General features: G+C 43.5%; 1 protein-coding gene across 1 annotated transcript in view; it reads right to left on the bottom strand.

Annotated features, from left to right (window-relative positions):
* The window catches only part of DNAH3 (dynein axonemal heavy chain 3), a 99,476-nt gene extending 95,081 nt beyond the window's left edge, over window positions 1–4,395 (bottom strand). The window contains exons 1-2 of the mRNA XM_077828752.1: window positions 4,330–4,395; window positions 1,220–1,321 (exon numbers count right to left, since the gene is read on the bottom strand). Of these exons, the coding sequence (XP_077684878.1) occupies window positions 1,220–1,321; window positions 4,330–4,395 (168 nt within the window). The remainder of the gene's footprint in view (window positions 1–1,219; window positions 1,322–4,329) is intronic.
* Between the last annotated feature and the right edge of the window lie 7,916 nt (window positions 4,396–12,311).

Raw genomic sequence — 12,311 nt, 5'->3', positions numbered from 1 at the left:
AGAGGAAATGTTTGCAACACTTATGCCTAAATGCTTGTGTAACACCAACAGGCTGGGCTGGCGGGTGGGATCAAACTTGGGATCTCTAGAGCTTAGTGCATAAGCCTCTACTGCATGAGCTAAAAGCCATATGACCCTTAGCTAAGGCTGTAGAGCAGACTCATTAATCTCTCTCTCTAAGTGGTCTCAGTGCCACTAGATGGGACAGAACACCACGCCTAGATTGTTCCCTCTGTTAAACTTATGTCCTGTAGTCCCAATTTTAATGGGAAGGCTCATATATATAAAGGCTGTGGGATGGGATCAGGTAGTAGATTCCTTACAAAATATTTTCACACCTAGAGAGAGGAAATGCTCATGCCTATACAGTATGAATGTTCTTCAGATCACGGTTTCTATAGCTCCCATTTTAAATGCATATTCCACTTCTCACATTTCATCCCGCTTAACCTTTCCTCACCTAATAAAATAATGCAATGAAAACATAGCTATTTGCTTTTTCACCTCCCTTTGCATGACATCATTACTAGCATCAAGTTTTTAATAATTTAAAATAGCTTTTTTTAATAGGTTCTTGACATCCTGCCTTCTATTCCCTCTCTTCTCTTTCCATTCCCTCGGGAGCTGCAATTAAACATGACTGGTCAGCTGGCCATCACCATATGACCTCTGGAAAGGCAGATTATTAAGACATGAAGTAACTTCCTTCCATTTGTGTTACTGATGCAACATTTTTTCTTCCCCAGTCTATCATGAGCTTTAGTAAAAAATGATAATGATACAGTTGGCCAATTTACAATAGATGATAAAACCACATTACAACTCCTGTTGTGGGTTTTTCTTATGATCGATGTGGTTAATCTTATCAGTAAGGAAACAGGCATTCATACTGCTGTTAAAATGCACTCATACTCCCTAAAATCTCTTTTGAAAGTTCACAGGCTGTATTCTATTCAGTTTCTTATACCTCGCCCATCACCATGGTAGCTGAGAGCTTTTCAAAAGAGTTTTCAGTAATGTAACTAGCATAGGTAACTAGGCTCTTGTATAATTATATAATATTTGGAAAGGGGGAGAGTTAGATGAATCTAAAACCTGATTAGCAGCCTAGCCTGCCCTTTTACTTCATCATCAGCTTAAAACCTGAAAATATCCAATGCCTGCAGGCATTCCAGTACTCTACTTAAAAGTTTTATTTGGGAGAAAAGATGACACATACCTGATACAGTTCTGAGGGTTCTGTTTTGGTTGAAGCCGGCAGAGGTGGCAACTCTGGTATCCCTTTGGAATAACTCATATTATACACAGAATTATTTTGGGACTAGAGAGAATAAAAATATGTTTTACAAAAAGATTTTGAACTGCACCATTTGACAAAGGACTTTATTCATGGAGGATGGAGTCACTTGAAGAATAGTATGTTGCAACTGTTCTAACGTAAGAGAAAACGGATATTCTTACTCAGAGCAAATCAGGTTTTCTGGCAGCACTGTCATCTTTGACCTCTTCACAGCCTTAGGAGAAATATGTCTATTTCAAAGAAAAACCTGACTTTGGAAGCATCTTTCACTCGTGGATAAAAACTCTGGAGCAAAAGCTGATATTCCAAAATTTAGGTTTCATTAAAAACAACAACAACAAAGTGCTCATGTTAGAAAAAATATTAAAGTGTTTATCAAAGTCTGCCTCAAGATACAGATGGCTCACACAGTTAGGAGTAGCCAACAGGACCACAAGGAAATGACATGGCCAGCATGACTTCCAACCTCTATTGACTTCCCTGTGCATTAGATACCCATTTTGTAGCTAGGTGAACTGCAAGCAGCATTTCACTGTAAGATCAAACAAGACTCAGACCCACACCCTTCAGGATCCTGGTCAAGCACCTGAACCAGTCAGCCACCACACCTGTTTTGCTTTGAATGTTTGCTCTAGCAGGTTTGGAACCAACTAAATATTGCAGCATTGTAACAGTGAATGTATACCAGAAAGTGAAACTGACTAATGCTTGTTTAAGTTGAGTGAAATGCAAAAGGTAAATACAGGGCTTTTACTGGGCGAAGGAAATTAGAGTTCAAAAATTATTTCAATTTCAATTCAGGGAGTCAAGAACTTTACAACTCCAAAGGACACTGTGCTGCCAGGATAGAGAAGAACAGAAAACAGAGTAGAGGGATGGGCTCTTCACATGTGCACTAAAACCCATAGGATTTCAGTGTGGGTTGAATGCATCCGATGAAGTGAGCTGTAGCTCACGAAAGCTTATGCTCAAATAAATTTGTTAGTCTCTAAGGTGCCACAAGTACTCCTTTTCTTTTTGCGAACACAGACTAACACGGCTGCTACTCTGAAATGTGGATTTCAGAACATTTACCAAGTCACAGAAACATTTCCTCAGCAGCCCCCTTGAGGGGCTGATGTGCTGAGACAGCTTTCTGGCATTCCATGTGGAATTTTCTCAATACATTTCCCCCTCTTATAATTTCTTCTCTGTGTGCAGGGTTCAGGAGGTGCCCAAGGAAATTATATAAAACGAAACTAGCAGCAAAGAATGGTGGACTCGCAGGCTCTAAAATTTTACATTGTTTTATTTTTGAATGCAAGTTTTTTTGTACATAATTCTACATTTGTAAGTTCAACAGTTCAACTTTCATGATAAAGAGATTGCACTATAGTACTTGTATTTGGCGAATTGAAAAATACTTTTTTGTTTTGTTTTTTTACTGTGCAAATACTTGTAATCAAAAATAAATATAAAGTGAGCACTTTACACTTTGTATTCTGTGTTGTAATTGAAATCAATATATTTGAAAATGTAGAAAACATCCAAAAATATTGAAATAAATGTTATTCTATTATTGTTTAACAATGCGATTAATAGTGATTAATTTTTTTAACCACTTGACAGCCCAAATATATATATATATATAAACACAGGTAACATTCCATATGGAGCTAGGAAGCACATTAAAGGATTACAGAAAGCTATAGTACCATACTGCAACAACTATTGTTTGGATTCTTCCAAGTCTATATCCCTTAAAAGAGCCATAAAACCCAACTACAGCAGATGGGTAAGTGATACCAGAAACATGTAACATTCAAGTGCACTGTATTTGAAGGCCAGTGCATTAAATCACCATCAAAAGGGCACGTATTATCAGTTATAATTACACTTCCAGAATGTATTATTATTTCTATAGGATGGTTCTTTGATACATTTTGTAGCAAGAGGCTATTGACTCTTGATCCATGTGGCTATAGCAGAGAGACAGTCCCAACTGTATACAGCCAATCAAATTCCTTCTTTTTTGACACCCAGTGAAGAGCTCATTTATAAATCGGATTTATAAAAGAAGGAAGCTGATTGACCTCCATAGACTATTCTCCAGCACACAAATATACAAGATAAATCATAGTTTTGGGCCAGACTCCATGGTCCTTAATCAAGCAAAACTCCACTGAAGTCATCAGGAATTTCACTTGATTAAAGACTGCAGAATTTATTGGCGTTTTTTGTTTGTTTGTTTGTTTTTAAAGTGAACAAACAATAGAGTTTATTAGGAGTTTGTTCTTCCTTAAAGTTCCAGGAGTTGGTAGGAAAGTGAATATTCCTGCTAAGGCAGCTCTTGACATGCTATAAAAGCCATTCCAAAAATTAATATCCTTTTAACAGTGTGCTTGAGCTATATTACCTTTTCAGAGGGAATACTTTACAGAGGCTAACGTGTGATTAATATTTAACCACATGGAGCTTCTTTGAACACTCTGATCTGTAACCAGCAGTAAGGATCGTGAAGAATCCTTAATGATAAAGTGCCAATTGTGTTCAAGGTTTTCAAATTTCATTGTGAATACTTCACAGAGCCCCAACAATAAATCACTCACTTACCCTCAGGAGCCTTGGAGTCTGTGTTGGCTTCATTGTAAACTTTGGTCAAATTGTTTCTTGTTTGTTAAAATGTACAGATTAGGTCAATATTTTTCTTAAAATAAATGAGCTCGTATTAGCTACCTGCATACAGAAAATTAGGGAAATAGTTTCAGGACAGAGTTTCCATTCAGGAGACTAGAGAAAGTGTTAAAATAGATGCCTGCCTTCCAGACATCCCAACAGCTGGAAGGAAACAGCTCTCTTCAAACTCCTTCCACCTGTCTCTTCCTCAAGTTGTCTTCTCCCTCTCCCATGCTGCCCACACTAAGATCTCTTCTCCCTGCTACACAAGCTCTCTTCCTTTTCTACCCCACTTCAAGCTCACTTTTTCCCTGCACCTCATCTCAAACTCTCTTCTATCCCCCTCCAGCTGTCCCAAGCTTTCTTCCACTCACCTGCTTCCTTAAGCTCTCTAGCTTCCACTGCTCCCACCCCCAGGTCTCTTCTCTGCTTCCTTCCATGCCAAGCTCCTTTCTCCCCCCCACCTACCCCATATTCTTTCCCCTTCCCTTCCACGCTGCCTCCCACCTACTCCTTTTCGAATGCCCCAAATTTGTGGGTTTAAGTAAACAATTTCACACACATTTATTGCTGTGAAAAGTGAACAAACATCAAAGTGTGAAGGAGACAGAGAGACAGACAATGCCCACTAAGCCTCTTCCTAATTTAGTTTTTTTGGGGAGGCGGAGGGGGGGAGGGAGAGGAACGGGGCAGAGGAGATTCGGTACCTGGTTTGCTTCTTATCCACCTTCCTGCCTGGCTGCAGCTCCTAATGCAAGTGAACTTCTCTGACACTCTGCCTTTCACTTCTCAGCCTGGTAGCCAAGGTGACAGCATTTTTGTTGCTAGGAGACATAAGAATGACTCCTTTTCCCCCTCCCTGCTTTCCCCCTCCTCCACAATGGCTGAAGAAAAACTCCTCCCAGTGTAATCTTATGTACTGCTGTAGCCAGGAAGGAATGGTTCAGGAATCAGTCGTCACTGCTATCAGCTTGTTTGCTATTATATTGTTGAAAATTACAGGGATGTTTTGGGACAGATTACGGTTACCTGGGGTAGGGCTGGGGGAGCCACCTATCCAGCAGAGAAGAGGCAAATCAAAAACCTCAGATCTGAAAGGGAAAAAACATAGGGATTCAAATCCCTGAATCCAAACTTCTCCAGGCACTTTTTATTCTGGTTCCAAACCAAAATCCATGGGGTCCCAGAAATTTGGGTTCAGATGTGGGTGCTTGAACCCCTGTGCTGCCCCAGCAGATTCATCCTGCTCCCCTCAGACCCACCTCCCATCCACTTATCTTTCACCATCTTCAGAGAGAGAATCCTGGTATTCTGACTCTCCTCACCATCCAAGTTATTCAGAAGCTCCAGGGTGGTCACTACCCTACACTGAGCCTGGTACCTCTCCTCTCCCAACCCCCACAAGAGGGCTCTGGCAGCCACATGCCTCCCAATGGGTCTTCTGAAAATGATAAAAGACAAAAACACAACATCACCTCTGGATGAAACTTTTTCACAAAGCATTCCCTCTATATGCGACCTCTCAGTCCTCATCCTGAAAGGAAACCTGCACACCTTCAAAAGATGAGCCTGGAAGTTTAAATTCATAACTTTGCTAGTAAATATCATGGACTGAATAGAGTCACTGGATTTATTACAAGCATCTACAACCCCTCCCTCCCCCGTGACTGGAGAGATGTTAACAGGCCACTTCACCTTGAATGATCCCTTGAAATATGTGTTAACTACTATGTTAAACAAACTGTTCCACTTTATATTTAGCTGTGACACTGACATTTCCCAGACCTGAAAAAGAGCTCTGTGTAAGCTCAAAAGCTTGTCTCGCTCACCAACAGAAGTTGGTCCAATAAATGATATTAGCTGCTGACCCAGCTTGTCTCTCTAATATTCTGGAGAACCAACATGGCTCCAACAGCACTGCATACCCTTTAATAATGTCAGATATGAATATTTTTAGTAGTCTTAGCAAAACACTCTTACCTTTCTCTCTCTCTCTCACTCCTGTCTTTGAGTATTTCTTTTTTGCAGTGCATCTTTGAGTCCAGAGCCTAATATAGGCAGTGGAGCAAATTATGAGCTGATTTAGGCCCCCATCCTTCAATTTAATAAATGGACAGATCCTTACACCTGTACAGTCTGACTGAAGTCAATAGGTCTCTTCAACGGCACAGGGTTCCATTGAGTCTGTTAAAGCGGCTCATTCATAAAGCTTCATTTTATTTTAACAAGACTGTTGCAGAATCTATACAGAATATGCAAGGGAACTTGAAAGGATTTTCTGCCCCCCAATATAGTGTGCATATTAAAAGGGCAGTATACGGTCATGTATTTTTTTTAAAAAAAGTTTTCATCTATGTTACTAACCACCTTTGATTGCTAAAGCCCCAATCCTCTGTGAAACTCCTTGAAGTATCAGGGTGCAAAATGAATTTTAAAAATCTAATTTACTTTTCACGAGCTGGACTATTTACTTTTTCATTTCACTGAACTGGGATAGTTAAACTAGATAGGTCAGTTTCACTCTCGTGATCAATCAGTTTCACTGTCAGGTTCCCATGCCCTAACACAACTCTGCGATGTTTCGGTTACAAACACTATGGAAGAATTTTTAAATCTAATAAAAAAAATTCTATTTTCATTGGCAATTTTTTTTAAAAATAGTGAAACCAATTATTTTCAGTTTTGCAACAATCTCAATGATGACTAAAAAGTGCTAATCAGAAACTTGAATATTTTGCACATTTCTGAACATACTTAGCACTAAAACGTCTATAGAGCATAAGGAACTAATAAAGGAAAATTCGGGCATTCAGATCCTGCATCTGCCACCAGCGTAATGAACCCATAAACACCCAGCAACTTCCATTTCACTATACTTCATACTAAACCACTCAGAAATTCACAGCAGCATTGGGAAAACCCTCAGCTACTCCTACTCTGAAGGCAGAAAATTTTGTAGCTCTAGAAGTTGCAGGATTAACAATATGTAGTTCAGCAGTTCCAAGAGCATCCAGTAGTAGGCAGGTTTCAGAGTAACAGCCATGTTAGTCTGTCTTCGCAAAAAGAAAAGGAGTACTTGTGGCACCTTAGAGACTAACCAATTTATTTGAGCATGAGCTTTCGTGAGCTACAGCTCACTTCATCGGATACATACCGTGGAAACTGCAGAAGACATTATATACACACAGAAACCATGAAACAATACCTCCTCCCACCCCACTGTCCTGCTGGTAATAGCTTATCTAAAGTGATCATCAAGTTGGGCCATTTCCAGCACAAATCCAGGTTTTCTCATGCTCCGCCCCCCCCCCCCCACACACACACACAAACTCACTCTCCTGCTGGTAATAGCCAATCCAAAGTGACCACTCTCTTCACAATGTGCATGATAATCAAGTTGGGCCATTTCCTGCACAAATCCAGGTTCTCTCACTCCCTCACCCCCCTCCAAAAACCACACACACAAACTCACTCTCCTGCTGGTAATAGCTTATTCAAAGTGACCACTCTCCCTACAATGTGCATGATAATCAAGGTGGGCCATTTCCAGCACAAATCCAGGTTTTCTCACCCCCCCCACCCCCATACACACACAAACTCACTCTCCTGCTGGTAAGAGCTCATCCAAAGTGACCACTCTCCCTACAATGTGCATGATAATCAAGGTGGGCCATTTCCAGCACAAATCCAGGTTTTCTCACCCCCCCCCACCCCCATACACACACAAACTCACTCTCCTGCTGGTAAGAGCTCATCCAAAGTGACCACTCTCCCTACAATGTGCATGGTAATCAAGGTGGGCCATTTCCAGCACAAATCCAGGCTTTCTCACACACACACACACACACACACACCCCCCCCCGGAAACACACACACACACACAAACTCACTCTCCTGCTGGCAATAGCTCATCCAAACTGACCACTCTCCAAGTTTAAATCCAAGTTTAACCAGAACGTCTGGGGCGGGGGGGTAGGAAAAAACAAGGGGAAATAGGCTACCTTGCATAATGACTTAGCCACTCCCAGTCTCTATTTAAGCCTAAATTAATAGTATCCAATTTGCAAATGAATTCCAATTCAGCAGTTTCTCGCTGGAGCCTGGATTTGAAGTTTTTTTGTTGTAAGATAGCGACCTTCATGGCTGTGATTGCGTGACCAGAGAGATTGAAGTGTTCTCCGACTGGTTTATGAATGTTATAATTCTTGACATCTGATTTGTGTCCATTTATTCTTTTACGTAGAGACTGTCCAGTTTGACCAATGTAAATGGCAGAGGGGCATTGCTGGCACATGATGGCATATATCACATTGGTGGATGTGCAGGTGAACGAGCCTCTGATAGTGTGGCTGATGTTATTAGGCCCTGTGATGGTGTCCCCTGAATAGATATGTGGGCACAGCTGGCAACGGGCTTTGTTGCAAGGACAGATTCCTGGGTTAGTGGTTCTGTTGTGTGGTATGTGGTTGTTGGTGAGTATTTGCTTCAGGTTGCGGGGCTGTCTGTAGGCAAGGACTAGCCTGTCTCCCAAGATTTGTGAGAGTGTTGGGTCATCCTTCAGGATAGGTTGTAGATCCTTAATAATGCGTTGGAGGGGTTTTAGTTGGGGGCTGAAGGTGACGGCTAGTGGCGTTCTGTTATTTTCTTTGTTAGGCCTGTCCTGTAGTAGGTGACTTCTGGGAACTCTTCTGGCTCTGTCAATCTGTTTCTTCACTTCCGCAGGTGGGTATTGTAGTTGTAAGAAAGCTTGACAGAGATCTTGTAGGTGTTTGTCTCTGTCTGAGGGGTTGGAGCAAATGCGGTTGTATCGCAGAGCTTGGCTGTAGACGATGGATCGTGTGGTGTGGTCAGGGTGAAAGCTGGAGGCATGTAGGTAGGAATAGCGGTCAGTAGGTTTCCAGTATAGGATGGTGTTTATGTGACCATTGTTTATTAGCACTGTAGTGTCCAGGAAGTGGATCTCTTGTGTGGACTGGACCAGGCTGAGGTTGATGGTGGGATGGAATTTGTTGAAATCATGGTGGAATTCCTCAAGGGCAGTGATCCATCCTTATTCTAGCCCATTCATTACAATATCATACCAAGTTCCTTACCAAAATTCTTCCCACTCTATATCTTGTTTTGCCAACTTGCACGACTTTATTAGGAGTCTCATGATGTTTGGTGTTCTACTTAAAGGCCAAGTTCCGGGAGTAAAGAGGGATTACATGAGCAGCTCAGCCTTTATTTATGATTTTTAAATAACTTTATATCTCTAATTTTTGAAAAAAAATTGAAAATGTTACCAGAGTGTACTGAAAGGCTCACAAATCAAATAGCAAATAAAATAAACCCCAGTTTAAAAAAAAAACCTCATGATTTTTAAGACAATTGTATGATTTTTTTTAAAGGATCTGACATGGTTTTTGAATGTCTGGACTTGGCAATACTGTACACTTCTGTTATGGAGTGTGCTGTCTGTCATTGTCTAGCAGGCTGCTACCATCCACCCCAGAGTTTTCTTTATTTCAGGAGTGAAGCTGTATCCCACATTAGGGATCTTTCCCCACTGTTGGGGACACTAGGCACTACACTAGGTAACTCGGGAGGGTGGAAGACCACGAGTGTTGATGAAGCCCTCCTGCTCTAGGCCAGGATAAACCAAGGCCCCTTTGCTTCTTGAACCCTCTGTGATCCTGCATAACACTGAGGAAGCTAGCACACAAACAGACAGGTTTGCACACAGCTCGCCAGCCAAAGCCAGCTTCGGCCTGGGAAACAGATAGATAAGGCAGAAATGTTTAGCAAAAACTGGTAACAAATAGGACCAAATAAGGCAAGGCTCAGGCAATGCTACTGAGGAAAAACACAACTGGCTGCTTTAGCTGATTGGCTACGGTATTGTATGGGGCAACAGGTAATTGGTTGCATAAGCTTGTGTAGTGAAGTAGGAAAAGGTATAAAATGTATACTGGAATCTGCTGCACTGGGGCAGGATTTGAGACAGCTCAGTCTCCCTGCGCCCTATTTGGAGCTCCAAATAAATCTCTCTGCTTCTCCACCCCGTTGTGGTCATTGGCGCGATGCATACCGGGCAACAAACCCAGCTGTTGCTTGCCTCGGGCACTCTGTGCCGGCAACAGTTCTTGACGTCCCTGGGTGGGCCTCAAGGCTGCTATTTAGCCTTGCCCAGACCCCTCCCGGCGGTCGAGGATTGCGGCGACAACTGACACCCAGCACACACCGGTGAGTTCATTGGGAGGCCTCAGAGCAGACGCGATTTGCTCGACCCTGGAGGGCACAACGGTGCAACGCGCCCCTATAGTGGAGAAGCAACTGCAGGCATCGGTGAGGAACCGGTCCTGTGGAAAAGGTAGGAACAGTCCAGTGGGCTGGACTTTCTCTGTTAAGATCTGGGGACACCCAGAGTCATTCGGGACAGGGACAGGGACAGAGTACTACAGGCAGGGCACAGTGTACGCCCCTAGAATGCATTCTAGCAAACAGGAAAACGTTTGGATCAGATCCAATGACTAAAAGCAAATTGAAAAGGTTTTGTACAGTAGACTGGCCTCAATATCGGCTAGAGGACCAGGAACGGTGGCCACCGGGAGGATCAATCAATTATAATACGATCCTCCAATTAGTTTTGTTTTGTGAGCGAACGGGTAAATGGAATGAACATCTGTATGCACAAGCGTTTATGGCTTTAAGAGATAGAACAGACATTCTACAGAGCTGTAATTTGACTCCGACAGGACCGGTAGTAGCTAATGATAGCCCCCAGACCCCCCCCACTGTTGTAATGGCAGATTCGGTGTCCCCTTCGGCCCCCACACCCCCACGGATGCCTCGGGTTACAGAGATTGCCCCCTCGGTGGGACTCTATCCTTTGCTTACCAAGACTGTTGTGGCTCACCCAGGGGCAGACAGACATCAGGCTACCACCATGCAAGTTTACACCCATGTGCCATTCAATCCAATAGACCTAGCAGCTTTTAAAACACAAGCTGGGGAATTCTCCACGAACCCAAGCCGGTTTATTTCCGTCTTTGAGGGGTACCTCAGTAGTCACAAGCCGGATTGGGATGACTGTAATATCTTCCTGAGAACCCTGTTGTCTGAGGTGGAGCGGAATCAGGTTACAGCTAAGGCAAGGGGAGCGTCAGCTTTCAAGCGAAAGAAAGGAAGCTATCTGTCAAGTCTCTACCCCAAGCACTCGTAAACGGCTCAGAGCTTTTCTGGGTATGGCAGGCTTTTGCAAGATCTGGATCCCAGAGTTTGGACTATGGGCTAAACCGTTAAATGACTGTGTCAAGGGAACGGATCACGACCCCTTTCACTGGTCCCCAGAAGCCGACAGGGCATTTAAAATCCTAAAAAGGAAGCTGATGGAAGCTCCAGCCCTGGGTCTGCCGGATCTCTAACGAAAAGGGGTGGCCCTGGGAGTGCTAGCCCAATTGTTAGGGACCTGGAAACATCCCGTGGCTTATTTTTCTAAGCAACTGGATCAGGTTGCAAAGGGTTGGCCGGCATGTTTACGGGCGGTCGCAGCTACTGCCCTAGTGCTTGAGGAAGCTAACATTGGGAGGGGTTATGCAAATCTAAACTCCCCATATGGTCCGAGCCCTGCTAGACACCAAGGGTGGGCTCTGGCTCACCCAGGCTCAGATTGCTCGGTATCAGGCTAAGCTGTTATAGAACCCCGAGGTCACCCTGCAGTCTTGCCCCTCCCTTAACCCAGCCACCCTTTGGCCAGAAACAGAGGAACAGGAACACAACTGTTTAGAGATCATAGATGCCCAATACTCCAGCTGCCAGGACTTAAAGGATCAGCCGCTCCCAAATGCAGATTATGAATAGTACATTGATGGTAGCAGCATTGTCATGGAGGGGCAAAGGAGGGCGGGTTATGCTGTCGTGCTGAGGATGCCCACATGCATACCCTCATCCCATCAGTGGGGGAGCTTTTAACCCCTCAGTACTCTGGGGAAGAGAGGAAACTAGCTGACAAACTCGGTCTTCAGGAAAAAGAGGGGTGGCTTCATTCTCCGGAAGGGAAGATCCTCCTACCAAAGGGCCTGATCCGGCCAGTACTGCAGCAGCTACACCAAAGTGTGCCAAGAAGCCTCCCTGCGATGGCCCAATGCTCTACCCCTTGTCCTACTCCATGTCCGCGCTCTCCCAAAGGGTAGATTAGGGCTCAGACCCTTTGAAATTATGTTTGGAAGGGCAAGGCCTATGAATGGGACACCGGTTCTGGCAGGGGAGTGGGAAATGGGGTGTGTTTTTTTTGTCTCAGTACATGTGCTCTCTGTCTGCTGTTCTCTCTTCTCTCCGCAGGTATACCAAAGACTTCCAGCCTCTTCCATTGGAT

The sequence above is a fragment of the Eretmochelys imbricata genome, chromosome 10 (assembly GCF_965152235.1).
Source record: "Eretmochelys imbricata isolate rEreImb1 chromosome 10, rEreImb1.hap1, whole genome shotgun sequence".
NCBI classification, from domain to species: Eukaryota; Metazoa; Chordata; order Testudines; family Cheloniidae; genus Eretmochelys; species Eretmochelys imbricata.
The sequence above is the reverse complement of the archived record's forward strand: the minus strand, read 5'-3'. Positions and strand labels throughout refer to the sequence as shown.